Raw genomic sequence first — 23,815 nt, forward strand, 5'->3', positions numbered from 1 at the left:
TCGCTATCTCGCCGCGTAAATACGCGTGAGTAAACCGTTACATCATTTAATAATGAATAATTCTCACGACAGTTACTATGAAATCGTTAGTCATATCAATTAAGTAAAAAATAAACATACTTATTACCTAACTACGACTAGTAAAAACATAGGCGTTGATGCAAGAAAGTGTCAAAAGAAGAATAATTTAACTTGTTCAAATCTTTTAATTCAAAATTATTTTTTCTACTTAAGTCATCCTAAAACTGCGCTTTAACCAAAACGATCCAATATCAACGTGTATCGATAAAATAACAGCTCCATAAAATCGATACTCCATCCCTTACGATAAAGCTAATACTCGTTTATTAGTTCTGAAAGTGCTACAAGTCAGTATCGATATCGTGGGGGCAGCACTGGGTATTATTTTAAGAGACGTTTGGCAGTTTACAAGTGCAGTTACAGTAAAAGTTGGGCGCTAACGAGCCTCGAGAGATTTGTGCGTCCGCTAGTTAAATGTTAGTACGGTGTGGGTGTTGTAGGTTGTGTTTTTGGTTAGTATATTGTACAGTTATTGCAGACTGTTGCTTGTGGCCGAGTTTTTTGGGGGGTTTTTGTGTGGTTTAGTTGCACAGTATGTTGTGTTTAGTAATTTTATGAAGGTTTCGCCCCCAAAGGATAAAAATCTAATTCTATTACTGTAGCTGCGCTGTCTGTTTGTCAATAGGCTGTGTGATAGTGCTCTCATGATCTACGATAGACTTTTCTACTACACTATTTTTTTAACAGAAATATTATTTGATTTCTGAAGAAAGCCTTTGGTACGGTCATAAATTTGATTGATGCAAACAACAAAACAACAATGCAAGTGCAAAAGTTTTTAGAACTATGCCCAACCTTAACCTCCAGATTCAGCCGACTATTAAGTAAGACTCCTTTATTTGTGTCGTGTTCTCATTTTGGGCTAGATTTCTTCTAGATTTATACAACATTTTCATTATTACATTATCCTATTTGACCATAATACACATGTCAGGTTTTAACATACCAATAACTATAACTATTTTTGTTTTGTTTCAGTGTTCAAATCTCAGACGTCGTTATCGACTGACTCGGGACTGTGTACGGAGCGCGGGCTACGGCGGACCCACATAGAACTAGTCAAGCCGCCCGGGAAACGCATCGGACTTAAACTGGCAGGTACTGTACTACTCCTTATTAAATTTCTTCTTCGAAAACTGAACCGCTAATCAGTACTATAAGGTACTTTAAAATAATTGTTGGACCTGTAGGCAGTGGAATAGCCTGTGCAGAGACCACTATTGCTGATGCCTGCTGGAGCAGAGTGATAGTTTATAAGGGTTACCGATGTACCGGTACATGAAAGCCCACATGGGTGGGTTTAGTCAGTAGGATTCTGACACTCCTCTCCGCTCAACCCAAAGTGGAAGGGAGTGTCTTATTTATTGCAAAAAGCAGGGGGATAGCGTATTATGGTCGTATGGTAACAAACTTTAATCAACTATTAAGAGCTCTTAGTAGGCATACCTTCTCGCTTAGTAGATTGACAAGTGGTGTGGGTCACTACGTTAAACTCACATTGAGCGAAGTGGGTTTCCACAAATGCTGGTTTCGAGTCTGGGTGCTTTTGTGCAAAAACCTATTAAAATCGCTTTCCTTTTACTTCTTTTTCATTTGTAATAAGCTTAGCTTCAGATTTTCAACGTCGTTAGTGAGAAGACCAAAGCAACGCGACCAAAGGGAGGTTTCTACTGCAACTTGTATTTAGATCCTTTGTATTAGACTTACCTACTCGATATTACACGGAATACGACACAGATTATCGCTGTACTCTGTAAGAAGGAGATAAAAATACAATATGAATAAAATCCACGCTATTATGTGTAAGATGGAAGAAGAAAAGATTTTATAAAAATCCTTGAGTAAGGCGGTGTTTTCACCACAGAGGATGTCTTGTGAAAATGTGTCAGAGGATCCAGCAGCTGTGAATTTACACATTAATTTGCTGTTTGAGGATGAGTTGTTAGCTGGTAAAGAAGCCGTTAACCTCGTAACACATCCTCCTCAATACATATTCCTTACGGCACATTCCTCGCACACATCTCTCGCTTGTTAAGCATGCGCAAACATTTAGCATGTTTCAGCCGTTTCCACCAGAAGTGTGTGCTGACCGAGGCGAGATAAATGGACCGATTCTATTGGTTTTTAAAAACCCACTACTCGCTACGTATCTTTGGTTGGAACGCAGCCTAAAGTGATTAAGTAAAGTTCGACATTAAATTTGAACCTGTACTTTTCAATAAAGATGGATATTTTGATTACGGATCAAGTAATAATAATTTTATACTGTATTTGTTTTGTATTATACAAACCGAGAACCAAGTTTTGGGTTCAACCGCAGTTCTTAAGCATTAGTTGTCATGGCGGCGAATTGCCAATATTAAATAGCCCAGGATTTCATAAATTTTTAAATATCTGGTAAAAAAAAACTCAATTTATTTTACTGCTTCTAAGCTAAAAATATTTCTTGAAATTTCATCTTTCTCATTATATTTATTTAATAACACACCACCTACTTATCTCGTACTTAAATTGCTTTTTCTCCGAAGCCTTTCTGGAGGAAATCTCAAGTTTGCCTTATTAGGTCGCCTGTACATTATTATGGCAGGTAACAAGATGTCGCTGTACAGAGATGGGAGTGAGAGAGTATTCAGAGATATGATAACGTGGTTAAGATGTTCAAACTACCAAGAAGGTGTTATCAGGTACTTTCGTTGTGCAGTTCCAACTTGTCATTCCCATGCAGAAGATCCACACTAAAAATAATCACTCATCAATCAATTCAATCCAATCAGAACATCAATGACCAAATTTAAAACAAAAATCAAAACGATAAAAATGATTTCTCGTATTTAATTCGGAAATTAACTTAACAAGATAAATCGTGTTTCGCGTGCATTAATAGAGGTATACGAGCTGTTTTTCACGCGTATGACGTCACACGCGCCGTATTGCCTTAATGCGCTGTGTCACTCGATTAATGATCCTCCGTATAATATACGGTTTCAAATTGGCAATATTGTTCACACTTTGTATAAAGATGAATTCATTTTGAATGATAATTTCCTGTCGATTTTATTTCGAAAGCGAAAGTACGAGTATCTTTAAATTCCGTAAAATCAGAAACTGCACAATTTTGAAACAAACAAATCACTTCTTAGATTACTTCCATAATAGGTATCCAGAACGTTATAAAAAAAAACATTTTATGCGGTTTTAGAATATCAAAGAAAATATAATACTCAAACAAAGAAAATTTCATGTTCTAACGGTAGGGTACAAATAAAACACATTCTATAATACGCCTTATGCCTTTTCAAATACGTTTCACATTGGCTTACAGCGTGAAATGAAACTACAATATACATAGCAACGCTTACCTGTCTTGAAGGGTACCGTGTATTTAATTTTCAAGAGCTGAAGACTTAAAAGCTCTTTTCTGAAAAGCGTTTAATAAATTTCTTCTGTCAGCTACAACTGACTTCATATTAAGAAAAGCTACTATTGTGCTCTATTTAATAGTGGTTTAATATAAACGTTCAAGCTTGGCTTTGAGGTAAAGACTTGAAATTCGAGCTCTTAGGACTAGGTAAGGAAACTTATCATGTTTTTGAGTTTAGTGTTACCGTTGACATTAAAAAAAATAGGCTATTCAGTATTTTCGAATTATAAGTCTGATTTCACTTAATCAACTAATAATAATTTTTAATATCAGCATTATATATGAGAAGATTTAACTAAGATTCAATCCGACAAAAATTCTTCAGAGCCCACGAATACCAAAAAATTCAAAATAGAGCTTAAACCACAAAGATCTTTTATACCATCCAAAAGTCGTTACCAACATATGAAATACTATCATAAAAACAATGGACTTTCCCGGAGTAAATGCCTACCATAATACCATGGTTCGCCTCCATAGGCACCGAATGTTACCAAACATAAATCGTTGGGTGCGCATAAATCTTATGACCGCTGAATTCTTTCCTACATGGTGGAATTAAAAGCATATTTGTGCGGTTTATCTCTTCACGCGAATGGTTATTTTGTGAAGGATTGGGTCTAGTGTAAATGTTTTATGAACTGGTTGTGGGTGGTGTTTACTGAAACATCCCTCGGATATTGCACATGTAAGAGAAAAACTTTTTGGTTTAATTTTTGTCTACTGGTTACTTCAGGTTTGGAGTTAAGTCCAAATCTTTACTTTCATATTCATATATTTATTTGCATTCCATAATGTTAAACATGTTAAATATGCTTAAAGCCAGGTACAATGTTATGGACCCGGGTAGAGCATAGCACCTTTTGCGGCTAACCCAAGTAAAACAGAACTCCTAGGATCAAAAAAATAGGAAAAGCTCTCACCGATATTTGCCTAGCATTTAAATCGATGATGAAGACCCCTGTATCCTAAAATCACTTTCTGTTTATGTTACATAAATTATTAAGTATCTTAAGTCTGTTCCCTGGGGCTTGTTAAATGTTCATGGTAAATCTTTTATGGGTATACGTAACGTCGTTGGTGGTTTTGTCTTATGAAACGGGTAAGCTTATTGATATGTTCCGGTCATAATTCTCTAATGCTACTACCGAGAATCTTCTAAACTATGTAAATATAATGTTGGTCTTCTTAAGAAATTTACGCAAGACCTACCGAGTTGCTCATTGGGTTAGTTAGATAGTTAAGCAAAGTATATTCAATCAGAATACAGATCTTTGAAATAATTTGATTCCAATAGATACCTTTATAGCATATTTAGTGTTTCATATCCAAAGACGGACGGACGGAAAGAGCTCTAATACTGAACTACGGCTATCAGTACATCTATCCGTCTCGCTGTCCGTCACTAGGGTGTTGGTTTGAATAAATAGCTAGGCGGCCGAAATTTTCACAGACGGTGTATGCTACCGCCGCTATAATAACTAATACTGAAAATGCAGATCGAGGTTAAGCAATGATTTTTATAGTCATAAATTTGTCGGTGACATATAAACTTGAGAAGGGTCACCCACAAATTTATTTGTCACCCAACAGTTTTGTTTATTCCTAGCCTTAACCCTCAATACTGCGAATAAGGTTCGCACTTGACAGATTTTTCTATTTTACAAGTAATAACAAATTCATAAATTGAAACATCCAATACACTTTTCTTAAATTTAAATAATTTCCTAAATTTTACGTTCGAGATGAGAATATAAATATACAATTTACATTTTAGGGTTGCCAAAAATGATTATCAATAAAATAATATAATAAAATCGAATTTAATAACGTTCGAAAATGATTACTCGAGGTCTATAGATATTTGCACGAGGCTTCTTTCCCCAATCGGGGTTAATCCAAAGCAAATTTACATATTTATTGGGTGCCCTCGGAACAGATGTGGTGTTTAATCGATAGCGACCAACTTTCGGGTTCGGTTGCTATTGGCATGCCCCGGAGTGCCCCAGACCCGTTATAAATGTATTTAAAATGTTAATTTCGGCACCGTGATGATTGTTAAATTAATATTTGTCGTGTTATCTGGTGATCTACATTCATTGATGGTGTTAATTTTATGCAAGGGGTCCTTAGGCGTCAGTAATCTAAAAGAGTGTTTAAGCATCGTTCCTTTGTTAAACGTTTAATTTTCTCGCTCTGTTCGTGACTGCGCGAAAATTCCTGACTGTTAGAAAAGAACACCTAGAAGTAATTTTACATCCGTACCTAGTTAGAGTCTAGCGTACAGTCGTTAGCACATTTATATTAAACTGGAACTCAGTGGAATGTGAGTGTCGTTTGCGTAATGTTGGTAAGCAGTTTCTTATCTAGCACGTATCACCAAAACGTTCCACGTTGGCCAACATTCTGAAAATTAAGGCACATAATTGAATTGTACCTGTATTTCGTATTACTGTATTTTTTTTATAATAAGTTATGAATAGGGAAATATTACGTCCATAAGGTGTTAAAAAATAATGGACTCTTTTAAAAGTAGCCCACTACTTTTGAAAAACTTTCGACCAGTAGTGAGACTTATACCATACCTAAGTATGGTATATATAAGAATATTTCTCTAATTGTTCGACTTACAATAAAAATTGTCGTTGCTTACGCACTCGCAAGAAATACTTTAATCTTATTTTATTTATGTTTCTAAAATCGCACGAAACCCACACAACAATTTATATGAAAACCTATCATGTATGTGATGTTGTCTGCATTTATTTATTATTTATTTATCAAATAAATAAGTAACAAGTTACCCTTTATATTTAATCTAAACATTTGTAACGATGTATACTTCCATTTTGTTCTAATTCGTATCGTGTTAACATTTTCCTCAGTTGCGAGACAAGGATGAAAAAATCTCATGATTTATTACGAAAATATTATGTTTGATAGTAAAGCAATTTTCCTGGCCTTGGTTTATACTGAAATATGTTTTAGTTTGTTCTTTTTCAGCAACAGAACTTATATTGTATGGTGATAATTTCGTAAAAAATATTCTTCGTTTATTGAAAGCAATTAGTAAAAAGTTTGTAATTAAAGTCAAACATATTAAGCGTTTCTTAAAACTCTGACTCAAATGTCGAAAACGGACTCCATTTTGGGCAATTTGTATGTCTGCAACATAATTCAAAATTATGACTGAACAAAAAATAAATTTAAAGCGGCGACAAAACGTTATTTTAACACATGAGCACTAAATGACCGAAAAAGTGGCCTTCGGTGTACATTTACAATACAAATCGTGCCAAAAAAACTTGCCCATCAAATCTTATGAAGTTTTATATGAATCATGTATGAATTTTCATTGCGCGCTCAGAGGCGAGAGTTAATTCTGTCCGAGGATTTACGGTGTAATTATGGCGTCAAACGATACCGACGCTAAATCTGTATACGTTATGCACTTTGAAGCGAAAAACAAAAGCCGAAGTTTCAGTCGGAACAAAAGGATGCTGCTTAGAGCATAGTGTATCTGAATTCAGGTCCTTACTAAATAAACGTATGTAGTTCAATGCATTCAATGTTGTTAGGGATTATTTTGCTTTAGACGCTTATTGTGGCGTTTATCTCGGAACTTAATGAAACCAGACTATGTAGGACATAAAATATTGGCATGCTATGTATCTATACGTGCATTGTGGTATACTGACTGTGTATAGCCAGGGTACTTAAATGGACTAAATATAAAAAAAATCGGGTTAGTATAGAATGCAAGACTTCATTGAAACATAAATAACCTAAAAATCAAGCTATTTATTTTAATTTCTTGCTTTGGATTCAAGAAAATTTTCGTGCACAATTTCATCAAAACCGGAAACTCTTTAGTGCATAAAATGTAACCTCGAAGATTTGATTACAAATAAAGGGACAGTGAAAACCAGATAAAAACATGGAAATATAATAAAAACATCCAAACACTAAAAAGTATTGAGAGAATAAAGCAAAAAAAAAAAACACGATCAAATAGAAAACAAACTATCAATTACATTAAAAAAGCTTTTAAACTTAATATAAATAGAAAAGGAAAAACAGCAACTCGTATAACCTATTCCAACAAACTAGACTTTAAATTTCATTTCGGTTCTGCTCTCCTATTGACTCCGTGCCGAAGTGTACCGCCCGCGGTGATCTGTCTGGTAAGCAAAAGTGTTCACTCAAATTAGTCGGGTTTACAATATCGAGCAACTTCCTAACCGTTTGGTTTCCGTTCGACATATTGGTTTTGTTTTGCTTTTTGCCGATCGGTTTAGGAGAGCAAGTGGGAAGTACAATAGCCAAAGGACTTTTGTCCTGGTTTGAGTATGAAGTCTGTGTATTACATGATTTGTTGTACTATTTTTACAGGATTTGTATGAAGAGGTTTTTATCTTGAGATCTTGTTTTGGGTCTCTACATTATTTTTTTTACACTTTGACACTTTTCTCCGCTAGGTACTTGTTTTAGAATTATGTATTCGAATATGGTAATTTTCGAATGCTGAAATGTCAACCTATTTTGCATTACAAGTTATAAGAAACGTGCCGTAGATTGACATTCAAGAATGCCTACTTAGTTTTAATTTTAGTAGGTTGACATGTAACAAAATAAAAATAAATTCCTTTAGCAAAAATTCAAAAAATTGAAACATTAATTACCACACCTTAGTAATAAAATACAAATAAAAATATCAGTTAGCCGCTTTATTCAGTTCATTTTTCCCAGAAAGGCTAAATAAATTATCATTTAGTTAATTTAAATACATTATAAAAACCAGCATTACAATCAATAGTTAAAAGTTACGATTAATTAAAAGTTTTATGATCGTCCATGTTACCGCAGGCACAATATTTATAGTTAGTCAATAAACGGCTTAATGATGTTGATGTCACGGATATTTTATTTCCAATTTCATTTAGCAATTTATTACGTGATTCGATATCGTACCGATTTTAATTTTCTATATCAAAGGAGAAAAAAGACTACATAGAAAAGAAAACTAAAGACAAAAAAACAAATTATTTCCAAAAAACCTAAGTAAGCTATAACTGAGTAAACAATATTCAATATTCTTAGGAACTAAAATGATAATGAATGCTTAACTCCAGATGTGCTGAGAATATGAACCCTACAATGTCCAAAGATTGAATTGAAAAATTACTAAAAGAAGTACCTGACCTTAATAAATTATAAGCAGTTTAGATAAAACCACCCAAAAAGGTCAACACTAATAAAATGGGAACATTAAAATTAAAATTCAAATCATAAATACCGTTGCAGGTAAGACCCCCCGTCTAAACCGGAAATTCAGTCGTAAAACTTGTAATAACCCAAGAAAACCATAATTAACCACAGCAGGAGGGTTAAGTAAATTAACGTTATGAACAGAAGAAAAGTTTTGTTCGTCTGTTTACTTTAAACGGTAGGTAAGACTGTTTAAACGGCGAAGCGTTTTAGTTGTAAAATGATTGTTTGGCCTAAAATGCTTAGCCGCCAATAATAAGATTTTTGTTTAAAGATGTGACAGTATAAATTAACATCATCGATATTGAATTATATATGAAATACACAATAATTTGTCAGCCATCTAGAATTTGGCAACAAAAGAAAGGGAAGGGAGTCTATTTTTTTTAAATTCAGCATAAAACTTAGATCTGTTATTAAAAAAAATATTCAATGCATTAATTAGCTTTATCAGGTACGAAAACCTAGTGAATTACTAAATAAACATAAATTATGAGTATTTAAATAAATGTTTAGAGTTTCGGTCACCTCTGGCCAGTAGGTGCTTATGACATACCATTTTACAAATATGTAATGTCAAAAACCAGCCACAACCAAAACTATCTCCCTGCTTTTACCCTGTAAAATTTTTCATAGTTTCAAACAATTTGCAACATTTTTATTTAAGAGCAAACATGGCGGTTCCACCTGTGTCCACGTTTAATCACGCAAATGCAGGCCAAATATGAAAAAGCAAGGAGTTTTTACCGAAAATATAAATACCGCAGTCTAAAGTTTTGAAAGTTAGACACTAGTGCTTCTCTTCCACTAAGGATGCCTGAAGCGATTCAATTGGTTCTACAAAGACACCGCATGTGTGTTTTACGGTACTGCTGTCCGTTTGTATGTCACCAGACCAGGTCTTGTGATAACAAGACTGTTTTTTTTTTTGTACTTTGCTGCTTGTTGCTTGCTGTAATAACAACAAATAAATAGTCCAATTTAGAACATTTATATTTGGTCAGGGCATCTAGGTGACTAAAGATTTGAGAAATTTGATCTTATTTATACTAAGTTATAGTTAGTGTAAATCGGACTCGCAACACTTACAGTTTCTTACAAATAAGATGACTATTTTTTTTTGTAAAATCTAAGAATAAATGGAATCGCTTAATTGTGTTAACTTTATAAGTTCCTAAAACACATTCCTATCTGTATGTAGTTAGTGGGAGTGCATCCTTATGCAGTGAATTTTTCTCCGTATGTGAGAAAAATATTTACCATTATGAGTAATGTTAAAAGAAGGATACACATTGCGCCTTTTGCTATGAATATCAATATTTATTTAAGGAGATATTTGTGTTCGTTTCTTATATGTAATTTTCACTGAAGCTGAATGTAACAGTTTCTATTTTTATTGTTGAGAAGATTTCTTAAGAATCACTTTTGTCGAATTTCCAATTACACGTGTATACGTAAGTTGTTGATTAGTTAGCAATCAAATAAATAAAATATTACAAAGATTTAGCACTAGGCCCAATTGAAGTCAGCAAACAAACTGCACTTCTTTGATATTGTTGAAACATCAGGGGACTTAAAAAAAAATGAGGAAAATGCGAGAAACATACAATAAAAACAAACTTGGCGATACTTCTATTCGAGGGTGTAAGTGTTTATTATTAGAACACGTTACCAATTAAACGCAACAACCACAAACAAGATGTTATTCGACCAAAGTTCATTCATCTCACAAGTAAAGTCGAGGGTAAACATTAAGTTACGTATAAAATCATAAACGTACGACAAGTACTAAAGGGCGAGGACAGATTTAAAGCGTCAATTAGTACCCCACAGCTACTAAGAGGGACTAAATTTGTACGTGTGGGGGAGTAAAAATAGTTTCATGTGTTTTGAGGAATTAAGTGGGGGAATTTGCTGGATGCGACCAAATTAAATAACATACTGTTGAACACCAATTATGTAGATCTTAGATAAAGCCTTCTTTTTTCTTTTCCTTGATTGTATAAAAACTTTTATCACCATTTTGGATGAGATTAGTGACCGAAATAATGTGCGTCATGTTAGTTATGGTATTCAAAATCCATGTGTAAGTTCAAAGTGAAATAAAATTAATTTTGGAAAAAAATAAAAACCGACTTCAAGACTACACATTATATACAATTGAACTAAAAAGTATAAAATAATATTTTAATTACAAGCCAAAGAACACTAAAGGAAAATCAACGAAATTATTGATACTTATGCATACTATTTACATTTTAAAATCAGTTATTTTTGAGGTCGGTGCCAAATGCGGGCAGACGCGTGAGGGCAGAAGACGCTGATGGTTGTGTTTTATGTTTGTATGTATTAGTTTATGTTTCTTTTTTGTGTTATTAATAGATAAATTATTTTATTGTCTTCTTTTCAATTATCGGTTGTTTTTCAATTATTTATGTAATTTCTTTTTGTGTCATTAATATATTGTTTTTGTTTTGGCTGGCACCGACTCCAAAAATAACTGATTTTAAAATGTAAATAGTATGCATAAGTATCAATAATTTCGTTGATTGTCCTTTAGTGTTCTTTGGCTTGTAATTAAAATATTATTTTATACTTTTTAGTTCAATTGTATATATTGTTAGTGTAGTCTTGAAGTCGGTTTTTATTTTTTTCCAAAATTAATTTTATTTTTCACTTTTTAGTGGAAAGTTAGTGATTTTTAGTATGGGTAGGCCTACTAAACGCGCTGCCCAAATGAGAAACTGCCCAGAATTCCCAGTGATATTTGTTCGAAAGCCTCCACCCAGTCTGTTACCATTTGAGAGTGATGTTAATTATGGAGGCCATTTTGAATAACCGAATATCTCATCAGAACAAACATCTAATTATGTTTATTTTAGTTTCAGTATTGCGTTTTTTGTAAAACTTTGTAAGTGACCTTGAACATTTTTTTTTTTCGAAATAGTTTTTATAACCTTTGTAGTGAGTACAGGCGTGATAATATGTTGTGTGATGGCGTAAACAATGCTTAGATATGCTATAGCAACAATTGCGGTTAATCTGCTGTTATTTATTGAAGAGTTCCCCCGATTTCTACAAGATCCCATCATCAGATATTGAAATGGTGATAATGGGACCACACGGGAAGCACAAGCTTTCAAATAAAAAAAGAATCATGAAAATCGGTTCACCCAATCGCAAGTTACGAGGTAACAAACATAAAAAAAAAAAAAAAAATACAGTCGAATTGAGAACCTCCTCCTTTTTTTGAAGTCGGTTAAAAATACATGATTTTCATTAACCCCTTTGATACTTTTCTGAAAAACTCCAGTCTCAATTTGAGTAATATTATTTCAATTTTTGCATACATTACAAAAAGCTCTATCCGATCACTGACCCTCTACTACTACAAAATAATCCAAGAAAACTCCTTGAACAAACAGCACAATAATATATTCGTTGTAAAACTAAGCCACATCCATCATCTATATCTCCGTGAAACATTTAACACCGTGCAGCTGTCGAGACATTTCCACTCGTTTTAAAATTTTCTGTTTAACCGTCAGAAAAATACGAGCAAACACTAGAGTCGTAAAGTTGAGTATCCTGTTCTCGTTTACGATTAAAGTATTTTGCGATGTTTAGTAAAATACTAAATTTGTTGTTTCAGTACGCGTAACGTGCCTTTCAATTATGGCGCAACATAGAGTCCCGCTCACACTATTCATACTTTGTTTGTGAATTTCAAGTTGATTTTGTTAAAGGAGTATACATTTGGAATTTGGTTAAACAGGTTTTCATGTTTCTGGCTCTTTATACTCATATTTGTATCAATATGCGGTAGCCAACGACTCTATTCTCTAGCAGCATGTTACTAACTATGTATAAAACAAAATCATTTTTCTAAAAACCAGTCCAGTGTTAGTCAGACTTGCGATACAAAAGGGCTCTGTACAATTCTATGACCGTACACTTTGTTTGCTACAGCGGCAATAGAAATGCATTGTTTGACAAAATTTCAACTTTTAGGAATTTTATTCCATGAGATCATATCGTCGTGGCAGGTTGACGGATTGACTTTCGTGAATTGCAGTAAAATTATAACGACCTAATTCCCTAAACTTCTTACGTCACCATATCTCATTCTAACTTAATTCGAAGAGAAAACAAAATACACTACCAACACAACTAATCTTCACTTAAACAAAAACAAAAATAATCTGACACAGGACAGGCACTGAAACATTTTGGTGCTCAACAAACACCAAGTTTTGTAGGTCACACAAACTTGGTTGCTTCAGATAACGTAGATTAATGAAGACAGGATATGAAGTCGCGCGTTGAAAACTAAATTACGTTGAAATTGTTACGTAATTTATTATACGTAGTTATGTTTTGTTTTATCCAGTTTCTACACATTGTTGGATCTGCTGTGAATAGGATATTGAAATAGACCGAAACCAATCTATTTTTTATCAATTCACTTCACTTGCAATAACTGACTCGCTTCCATGAACGTATTGCCGTTTGTCTGAAATCAATAACCCCGTTTTTTGTGGTCTTCCGCACCTGAGTTATTTCTATAACAAATTCAAACAATATTTGAATGAGCCTTATGTGCTGAATAAAAGCAAGCAAGCTGATTATTCAGCTTGATTCGTGCAAAGGACATATTATTTACTTGATATGAATTTCTCCTGCGTACTTATTGGAATCTCCCGACTAGTTATATATATCGCATCTAACCTTAGCTCCTAATCATGAATTGACGTGCCGGTGAGCGAGTCGAACTGTCGCTTACTCGTTCTTTAACAATTAGGAGTCCATTTCCCGGTTGTTATTATAATAACATATTATTGTAACACATTTCACCAATTGTATCAAAGATGTCATGTAACACCTACAAAAGATTATCAATTTACTCGAGGACCAGAATCTTTTTGATCATGTTCAAGTTACTTACTCAATAACAGTCAATATTGTTCGTAGCGTACAGCCTTGCTGTATTTTATCACAGCGGCTTGTTTGTACAGTTTAGGTTACACGCTATGTTGCTATACTAACTCCAGAATTTATTGCCTATAGTGATATTATCTGGCGCAATCCCTTTATAAATCTCCGCTGCTTATATTGCCAAATATAACCAATGAACCGGTTCTGTTGTTACTGAAAATCATAATTTGAATAGTTTTATTTTGATGTCAGAGTCTAATGAGGGTTTAAAGCAATTAAACAATTTATTACTATGCCCATTGTCCAGTAAGATTGCCAACCCTTTAGTAAAGACAAACAAATAGAAGCATTAAACCTTATTGATGCTCCAAATAAGTTTCAGGACTCAACCGAAGGTCAAACCCAAGTCTCATAATTTGCTTTGGTCTCCAAAATGATGATGTAGCTTATTGGCACTATATTTTAAAGTTGTGACAGTTTTAAAACCCAATACGATTTCTCTATTACTTTGGAGCGGTGCTAAAATTTCTCATGCTGGTGACATTAATTCTAATAAAAGTTACAGAGTTAGAGAACTGTAATTGCGAAATGTGAAGGATGGGCTTACGAGTTGTCGCTGTAAGTAGTTTCAGAAGCGTTAACACTATTAAATTGAATTCAGGCTGCGACACAAGTGTCAGGGATCCGTGCTGCGTCCTTTATGTAACAATGGAAGTATTAAAAATACTCTCGAAGAGATTTCCATTTACATACAGCACTGTGAATAGTTCTGCAAAGAAGATAATGAAAAGTATGTTTTAGAAAATGTTAATATTGGAGAAAATGTTTTGAGAGCTAAGAATAATATTCCATAGTTACCAGCTGACAGCTGTGACAGCTTCGCTTTCCATGTACTTTTTATCACAAAAGTCGATGTTGATTTTTGGAATGAGTGACTAAACATCTTTGAGGATTAATGACCTATTTCGCAAGCTCCTCAAAACTTCTTCGAACAACAAACGAAGATGCTCGAATAATCACAAGGAATAACATTCCTAAGTATTATTTATCACACACAAACCTGACCTTAGAAACAAAAACAATATAATCTGCTGTAAGACAGCACGCCAATGCTGAAGTATCCTCGTCGTTGGCAACTTTTGTGGGTCATAGAGTTACATGTTTGATGACTTGGATTATCAAAACATGGATAAGACTAAAAGCTCAATATTTAATGGCGCATAGATTTGTGAATTTTTCTGATTGATATCGACATTATTTAAGTGGTTTGTCTTAATTAAATAATGGAATAGTAGTTTCGCAAACAAATGATAAGGAATTTTAAATAGCTGTGTCTTTTATTCCTGTGCGAATCCTGCCATCTTGCACAGATTCACGAATACATGGCTATCAATCGTAACAATCATATCCAACATTTCACTAATCTAAGTTAGAATCACTCTAGTATTCAAATTCTGGCATGACCACAACCGATTATAATGATTAAATCCGGAATTAGTCGGGCCCTACATCTTCTGGACCTCTATAACGCGTGATTGGGGTACTTTGGGCCCCAACTTTGGATAATGTGTCGGGTGTGAAGTAATTTGTATGGCAATGAGATTAACATTGAGAAGGATTAGGCAATTTTAATTTCCATTCCGAGATTTATGGCTTTAAGCTGGTCTGTGATGAAAGGGTTCGAGGATAACATCTCTGTCTTGATTTATAGTCAAATGAAAGTGCGTAATATTTTAGGGATTAATAGAAACCGCCTTATCTCGAAGGTTACCAAGTAGACGATGATTGCGCAATCATGAAGATGAACTCGTTACTGCCATTTGTTACGAATATTCATATTGGAGTTCGTGTTATCGAGAAATGCTGGAGTTAAATAAAATCGATTGGTTCCAGGAATTTGGAACTGATTCGATAACAGGCGAGATCTGTCGCCAGTCAGTTCGTACATGTTTACGCTTGCAAACTATTGCACTCGCCACTGTTCACTAGGAGTGATCGACAAACGGTCAGCATCGAGCTACGGAATTTCGATTTGCAATTTGAAATAGCAACCTATATTTTGAATTCGTTTCGTTGTAATTATTTAAACTAATAAATATTATCTTTATCGAAGCCGCTCCAACATAGTTGGGAAAAGGCTAGGTCGATGATGATGATTATCTTTGTCGTTTTGAATACTACTGAAACGCCATAATAACCTGTATACTCTACTGGATTGTGGAATTAGTTACCAATAACTTTGCGCACATTCCACAATTATTGCGGCTTATTTACATCTTCTACAACTATAATTACTAGTACAATAGTAAGATTGGCTAGATAATGTTGTCAACTTCAACTCTGCAAGGGGTAACAGAAAATGATGAGCTTAAAGATATTTAACTATGTTAATTGTACGTACATAGTTAAAAATGTATATTGTATATATTTCTGAATGGTGGTGAGTTTGCGGTGTACATTTTGCCAGATAAAAAAACAAACCAAAATTTCTAGTGTAAATAAAAAATACTCTAAGAACGAATTAAACTGTAGTTTTTCTACAAATTCTGGTCTACATACTAACATACTTTTATATTTCTAAGACGAACAGTATAAGCGTTTAATGCCTAATTCCCTTGAGACGTAGGTAGGGAGCGTAGTGAGCTGAAATAGGCTTATTATTATAAGCCGGCCGAAGCTTTCTAGGGAATAGGGATTCGAGGATTATAATTTAGGGCAACGGTATTTTGCTTAAGTCTCTGGTAGTGTAAAATCAATAAACATAGGATGCTTAGCTTTGCATATTATGTTATTTATATTTAATGTGGCGTTGGTTTGATTTAAGGTTATATAAACTTTATGCTAATGGTGTGTTTAGTTACTTTTTGTAGCGTGGGTATAATATATACCTACTTATATTCAATCGTTAGATAAAATAAACTGAAGTCTGTTTTACATAAAATACGAAACTTGGAAATTAGTTGAAATAATATTTTTAACTAGCTGTTGCCCGCGACTTCGTCCCCGTGGGTAGAAGATATAAGTTATGATTTATGCCTGCCCAGTTTTTTTCACATTTTCTATTGTATCTTCGCTTTTATTAGTCGCAGCGTGATGGTTTATAGCCTAAAGCCTTCCTCGATGAATGGTCTATTCAACACAAATTTTTTTTTTCAATTTGGACCAGTAGTTCCTGAGATTAGCGCGTTCAAACAAGCAAACAAACTCTTCAGCTTTATATATTAGTATAGATTCATTTTACATACATCTATAATAATTAAAATTGATGATAACTAGTTGAAATCAAATTAAATTATTATTACTTAAAATAGGATATATAATGAGCACGTTTCCATGTCTTTTTGAAAATCTAAGACTACAATGAGAAAGAATGTCAAAAAAACTCATCGCAAATAAAATTATAAGACATTCATTAATTCACAAAAACTTCATTAACTTGCAACTGATTACAGACCCCATCGACACAAACAATAAAGGAAGTATAAAAACTTAAATCGTTATGAAAACTATTTGAGTTACGTCATCCAGTCGAATCGTGCTTCAAGCAAAGCGCTTGTTTCAGCGCACAACGTATATAGTCTCAATAAAACTTTATACAGCGAACTTCATAGAAACAACAATTAGAAAGCCAACAAACAACCGACATTTACTTTGAAAGTAAGAACATTTAATATATCAAGTGTTTAAAACATCTTGATTAAACCCCGAATTGTAGTGAATTACAAGATACGTGTGAATCTTTGGAGTTTAGAGATGGGATGGGAATACGTGTCGAGGAATTTCGACGTATTAATATTGCTGAAGCCTACGGTTATACCGATGCTACGGTCCGTAGCATAATACAGTTAGTATGTATTAAAGGACCTGCCCGTAGACCAAGATGCTTTCCGATTTGTTTTTAGCATTTCTAATAATTATACATATGTCTTTCAAGGATCGGACAATGTTTTTATACACACAGTATATTGTGAAACGTTATTAAAACTTTGTTTTGCTTCACATCCTCGGTTTAGGAATGTCGGTTTTTTCTAAACGTAAAAAAAAACAAGTTATTATGTTTCTCAAAGTTCTCATCGAGCACTGTGTTTGATTGACCACAAGTCATCCAATTATGATCTTAATTAATTGAATTGACAATAAATTGCTTATAATGGTCAATCTTCCAGAATCCAAGGCTTTGTATAAACGATATCTAATAAATAAAACATATTTCATATGTATATTATAATGCCTTCAATTTTGCTTTTAAATTGCATCTTGGTATCCCAGGTATTCCTTAAAACCATAAGTTTTTGTTCGATCAAACGTCACTTCTCATCTTTCGTCCTACACCTCGGCCTCTCCCGATCCAATTACTGCCCCCCACTATCTCTCGCCCACAAACACCCACACGTCATTCTAAACAAACTAGTTAAAGTGGAGCATTTATTTAATTAGTAAATTGCGTTCGAAGTTGGGATCAAAGCAGTTTGGTGTTTTATTTGTGATGCCACTAAGATAATGCAGATAAGACGTGCTTTGTTTATTACTGTTGGTTTCTATGAGAGAGGAATTTAGTTTATTGCTAGAATCGTTTTTGAATATTTAAGTGCTTTGAACGAACTCCCATAGAGGTATTTACTTCTCGCATCCAGGTCCCATAGGAGCTGGATGCGAGAAGCCGAAAATCGATCTCAGTGGCGTGCACTTGGAGAGGCCTATGTCCAGCAGTGGACTTCGATAGGCTGATGATGAACGAACTCCACTGGCTAAATGTAGAGTTACAAAAACATCTAATAAATGGGACGACGACAAAAAAGATCGTTTAATTTACAAAATGTTACTAAACTTAGGTACAATCGAAATAAAAAGTAACGAGAAAAAGCAGACAAAGATTAATTTTCAAATCTGACAACTACATTTCACCAAAGTAAGTTTGACTTATCGAAATAAATTCGATTTTATCACTTCGAATCTATACACAACCGAGCAAATAAGTGATCGCAGTTTGATGTGAAGGGAATATAGAAGGCTGTCCATCGCCTTTACGACGCCCAGGGGAGTACATAACTCGGTTATTTTGCAGCTGAGCCTACAGCCGCGGCCCGCGACGACTTGACCTCTACAAACTTTGTTTTTTACAAAGATAATTGAGTTAAGCGAAATTACATTTGTTTTTGATAATCCTTAAAGCGATTTAAGTTCAAAAGTCGTTAAGTAATGTTTTGGATTTGTGGAAACTACTACTGATTGTGTTGTGAATCTGAAAACAAAAAAATACACTTGCAATAATAGTTGGTTGGTTTCAATTAATTTCATTTTTTGTACATTTAACTTTAAAAAAAAAAAAAAAAGATAACTTATAAGAATGTTATTAATCGTTATGATAAAAGGAGAAATTGTTAAAGCTTTTATCGAAAAATAGGCTCAAGTAATTTTAAATTGAAGTCCCAAAATAACTAGCCTTCTACTTCTTCTCGATTGTAAATTACGATACAATAACATTGTAATCTCGAAATGTATAATTCAAAGACAAAACAAATTGGCATTACATTATTCAAACAATAAATAACTTTACTTATAAGGAATGAGAAGTAATACAATTTGTGAATCCTTAGCATATCAAAGAATACAATAATTAAGCAAATTCTCCAGAACATTTTAAGTGATGCGTACCAAGATTTGTTTCCGAAATATCTTAGCGTATCATTTACATACATTTTTGTGTCGACCCAAAGTTATCCTCATGCTTGGTTTATATAGATGAAAAATCCGTATTTGGGCTAAGGATAATGTATGTACGTATGTAAGTGTTTTATAGAAATGCGTGGAATTTATGGACCGTATACGATAGGGGCATTATTTAGGCAGCCAGTATTTCTCTCGGTGATATTTTTGGGAGAATACGTATCGGTGCGACCAGAAATGGCGTTGCGGACTATCGTTTCTCTGTTACAGTTTTCCAGGTAACTTTTGGCTTGTAGGAAACGTTGGACCGTGAACGTTAAAACGTTTGTTGTCAGGTTTAACCAGCCATACGTTTTTCTAAACGGTTCAGGTGATTTTGTTTTTTTTTTTTGAATTCGAAAGCAGGTTGTTAAATTTATTATGATCATGGGTCTTGAATTTTTGCAAAGCAGCTTTGAGTCTTCAATTTATAGGTAGCACTGAAAAACAAAAATTATCAAAATATCACTTTATCTCGTTGATAATTCTCTATTAAAAAATAATATTTTACAGTTTTGTGTTATCTCGATACCTTACTTGTACAATAAGGATTGGTGGCTGATAGTCTGGCAATGTGCATTATTAATTCATAAATATCAATCGTAACATCATCATATCCCCTCGAAAATATTATGAGTATCGGAAAAAATCTTGTCAATACCTATAAAGATAGCCAGAAGTGGACTGGTCACGTGAGTGTCAAGAATTTATAAATATTAACGATGCCGTTCCATCGCGCCCCTCGGGAATGGCAAAACGCCGGCCAAGATTCTTATAATGTAGGTCAAAGTATGTCTCGAGAAGAGAGAAGTAATATTGTTTACTTGCCAATATGTAAATAGTCTTGCCTTCCTCTAAAAAATATGAATTTATTTCTATGAGTATCACATGCTGGTTTTACATGGCACTCATTAAGTTACTAAAACAGTTGAGGCACTGATGAAATATAACCGTATGTGAATAGCCAACTGAAATATAAAAGAAAAATACTGTTCTTCTAAATACATACCTACAGATTATTTTACGTTACTAAGACAGAAAGTTAAAATTTAAATACAATATATATTGAGGGTCGATCTCTTAATAACAAGATGTCTCAAGAATACAATTTCTGAGGACAAATTCAAAAGTTCTTACGTTGAGTTTTCGTAATATTTGTTTGATTCTTGTCTATCTCTTTAGCTATAGTACCAACATATCCCGTTATCTTCACAAACTTTGATGTAGGTATAAGACAGCTCACTCCAGTGATTCCATCTAAAGATTCTGGGCTCAGTACATTATTGTCTTTGTTTGCTTTAACATAAATCTATGTGGCGTTAGTAATCTCTTTTTCTCGTACCCTTGGGTTTCTGCGAGATTTTTTCTTATTTATATTCGAAGATGATCTTGGATTTTGAAAGATGTAAGCTACTTGTGTTTATGTTATGATTGGTAGTATTTACTATAGTAGTATGATAGTTGTATGTAATCATGTTAGTTATGGCTGATATTTTTGTTTATTCATGGTTGAACTCCCTGATTGTGATAAATGCTGGCTGGAAACACTAGCCTCAACCATTATACCAGTTTAATAGAGATAGCTGTCAATATTCTATCCATAATTTGTATTTCACCTTTATCCACTTTAAAAATAAACTTCCTAAGAAAAGCTTAAAATAGAAGCATTATTCATGAAAATGTAAACGAATGCCCCATTACATAATCAGGTTTGTAAAAACATATTATCATAAAGTTTAATAAATACATCTAAGGAAGAACACCGCGAGTGCCACGACCCAAGTTGACAGAAAAACTTGATAATAGAATTTTGGAATTTCAAAACAAAGAACAAAAAAAAACAGAGAAAAACTTTTAAAATTGTACCGACAGAGTCTTCCGCTTTTGTGTTGACGAAAAATTTTCGCTGGGTCGTAGAAGTTTGGCGAACATATTGAAACTGGCGAAGATTCCATGCATACCTTTTATAGAATTATTTTGAATGCCGACAACTAACTTTTACATTTGTACTTTTGCAGATGTTTTAAGCATGGACCTTTATTTAATTTTGGAATGAGCAAATGAAGTGGCTATTATTGTTACGCTTTGAGTAAGTTCTTATATTAAATTTTTGTTGTTACTAAAGTTGTTTTTTTTTAATTTGTTCCTTACAGTAATGGTTTCTTAGGTTTACGCGAATGTTAGACATTGAAATGAAACTACTTCTACGGATTTTTTCGCGGTTTAATTTTAGATTTTAGTTCCCGACGTTTCGAAACCTTTGCAGGTATCATGGTCACGGGCAGACTGAGATGGCGTTCGTCGTGACAGAAGATGTTGCTCGTTCTACCTTCATATTTTAATTAATTATTTGTGGTCCGACCTACGCACTCACTGTGTCTTGATGTCTTCATTTCAACTAACAGTAATTTAAAAACAAACTTTATTGTGTTTTGAGTAATATGGTTGAAAAAATAATTATAATAGGTAACGTCCTTACCAAGTCTTGAACCAAAAGCTTTGTGTTTACCGTTAAACGAATTTGCAGTAATCGAATAAATCACACTTGGCAGTATTGGCGAAATCCAAACTAAAGAGAAATTTCCACGATAACTCACCCCGTTTTAGTATTCCGTGCAGTTTTTGGCACAACACTAGCCATGCCTTAATTGCCAAGCTAATCAATAACACTGTTCAAGTGTTCATTCTAATCGGATTATCATTTTGTATCTTTTTACTACAAAGCTTGTTGTTCAGCTGCTAAGCTTATTACCAGAATCTCATTTTTCACGAAGGATATTTATCATAGCCATTTTTTTAACTAGATATCTTAACTTTTTCCAATGACCTGATTAAGACAAAAACAGACTTACCAATAATTTAGTCGAAATTCTACAATCCTTGTCCACGTAAGTCCTGTAAGAATGCACTAAAGTCATCAAGCCATAGAACCCATATTACATGCTCGACGATACCCTCGTCAAACCAAATAATATAAAACTAATCAACCTGTAACTCTTAATACTTACCATACTTCGGAAAGCATTGAACCTTGCGCAATAAATTCCCAGCCATTTGTCGATATACTCTTGGTAAAACCAGTACCATCCCCACGAGAAGATTAATCGACCGTGAGAAAAATGAAAGAACGATGTTACCTTACGAACGTGTCGCCATTTATTATGCGAGTGTTCCATTATTATGTGGTACACAGGGGCTGGTAGGATGACCAGCAAATGCATTTCAAGATCAAGGAAATATTACTGAGGCTGTGAGAATGAAAATATGGAAAAGGTGTTTTTGTTTTTTTTTGGAAAGGGAATTTACAAGGGAATCGTTTATAGACTTTGGGAAGGCCTTTACTCATCCGCGGCAAATCCGTGGGATAGATAAAATAGACAATATTTCAGTGACTCTAAGATTATTCTGAAAAACGAATGACTAAATTTTAATAGACTGAAAAGTAAACGATAACAATTGAGAAAATAATTGAAACGAACATAATATTTATTTATTTAGTTCACCAACTTGACACTATCTTTACAGGTTATTATCACCTAATGCGACATATAAATCTAAATGTGGTATATCATGAACCTACCTAAGGTAGGAGAAAAACTTTCTCATATAACACCAAATCCGAATTCATTAGAAACAGCAAACGATTCCGAACACTTCATTAGCCACAGCTAATAGCGTATAAAGCGCATCTAGAGTTAACGAACGGCTATACACTGGCCGCTTTGCAGCGCTGCAGCGATTTAATATAGACGTTCATCGAAGTAACTTTGATATTAGTTCGCACTTACAGTCGCTAATAAATGACGACGGAAACTATCAAGTATCGTAAGTACAATAACTTTCATGAATATCCTTAGACTTCGAGTTTGATAGTATTTGTCAGCTGAAAATTTCATGGTGAGAGCTTAGAACGTTATTTTTAAAACGAGTGTGTATCTTTGGTTGCTTTGATTACTTGAATGTCTATAGAACTCCGATAGTTGAGGAATTCAAGAATAACTCTGTGTGTGTGTGATTAGGAGTAATACAAAAAAATGGTACATTATAATTGTGTTTTTTTTTATCCAGTAGAAGTATATTAAAAATGGGCATAATATTGAAGATAAATCCATTATTAACTATTAAATAATTTTAATCCGTACAGCTATATCATAAATTTTATTTTAGCATACATAAAACGGTTCGTATTTTATGTCTGCTAAAACAATAGCCTAATAAAGATTTTTCATTAAATATTAAAGGCTTTAGATATTCTCAAGCCGTGTGTCCCACATATAAAATGCTCGTCCCTAGCCCGAGAACAAAAGGTCGATGTAAATTCACACTAATATTCTTTGTGTTTATCTTTGTTACCACTACCTAACTGTTATTGCAAGTATAATTTATATTGAAGCCGATGTCTTT

At 33.8% G+C, this 23,815-nt stretch overlaps 1 protein-coding gene across 5 annotated transcripts in view; it reads left to right on the top strand.

Moving 5' to 3' along the window:
* LOC113495308 (glutamate receptor-interacting protein 2) overlaps positions 1-23,815 on the top strand; it is a 233,751-nt gene that overhangs the window by 60,569 nt on the left and 149,367 nt on the right. For all 5 annotated transcript variants that reach the window (XM_026873978.1, XM_026873981.1, XM_026873977.1 and 2 more), the window contains exon 3: positions 1,060-1,179. In XM_026873978.1, coding sequence (XP_026729779.1) covers positions 1,060-1,179 — 120 coding nt within the window. The remainder of the gene's footprint in view (positions 1-1,059; positions 1,180-23,815) is intronic.

The sequence above is a fragment of the Trichoplusia ni genome, chromosome 6, assembly GCF_003590095.1.
Source record: "Trichoplusia ni isolate ovarian cell line Hi5 chromosome 6, tn1, whole genome shotgun sequence".
NCBI classification, from domain to species: Eukaryota; Metazoa; Arthropoda; class Insecta; order Lepidoptera; family Noctuidae; genus Trichoplusia; species Trichoplusia ni.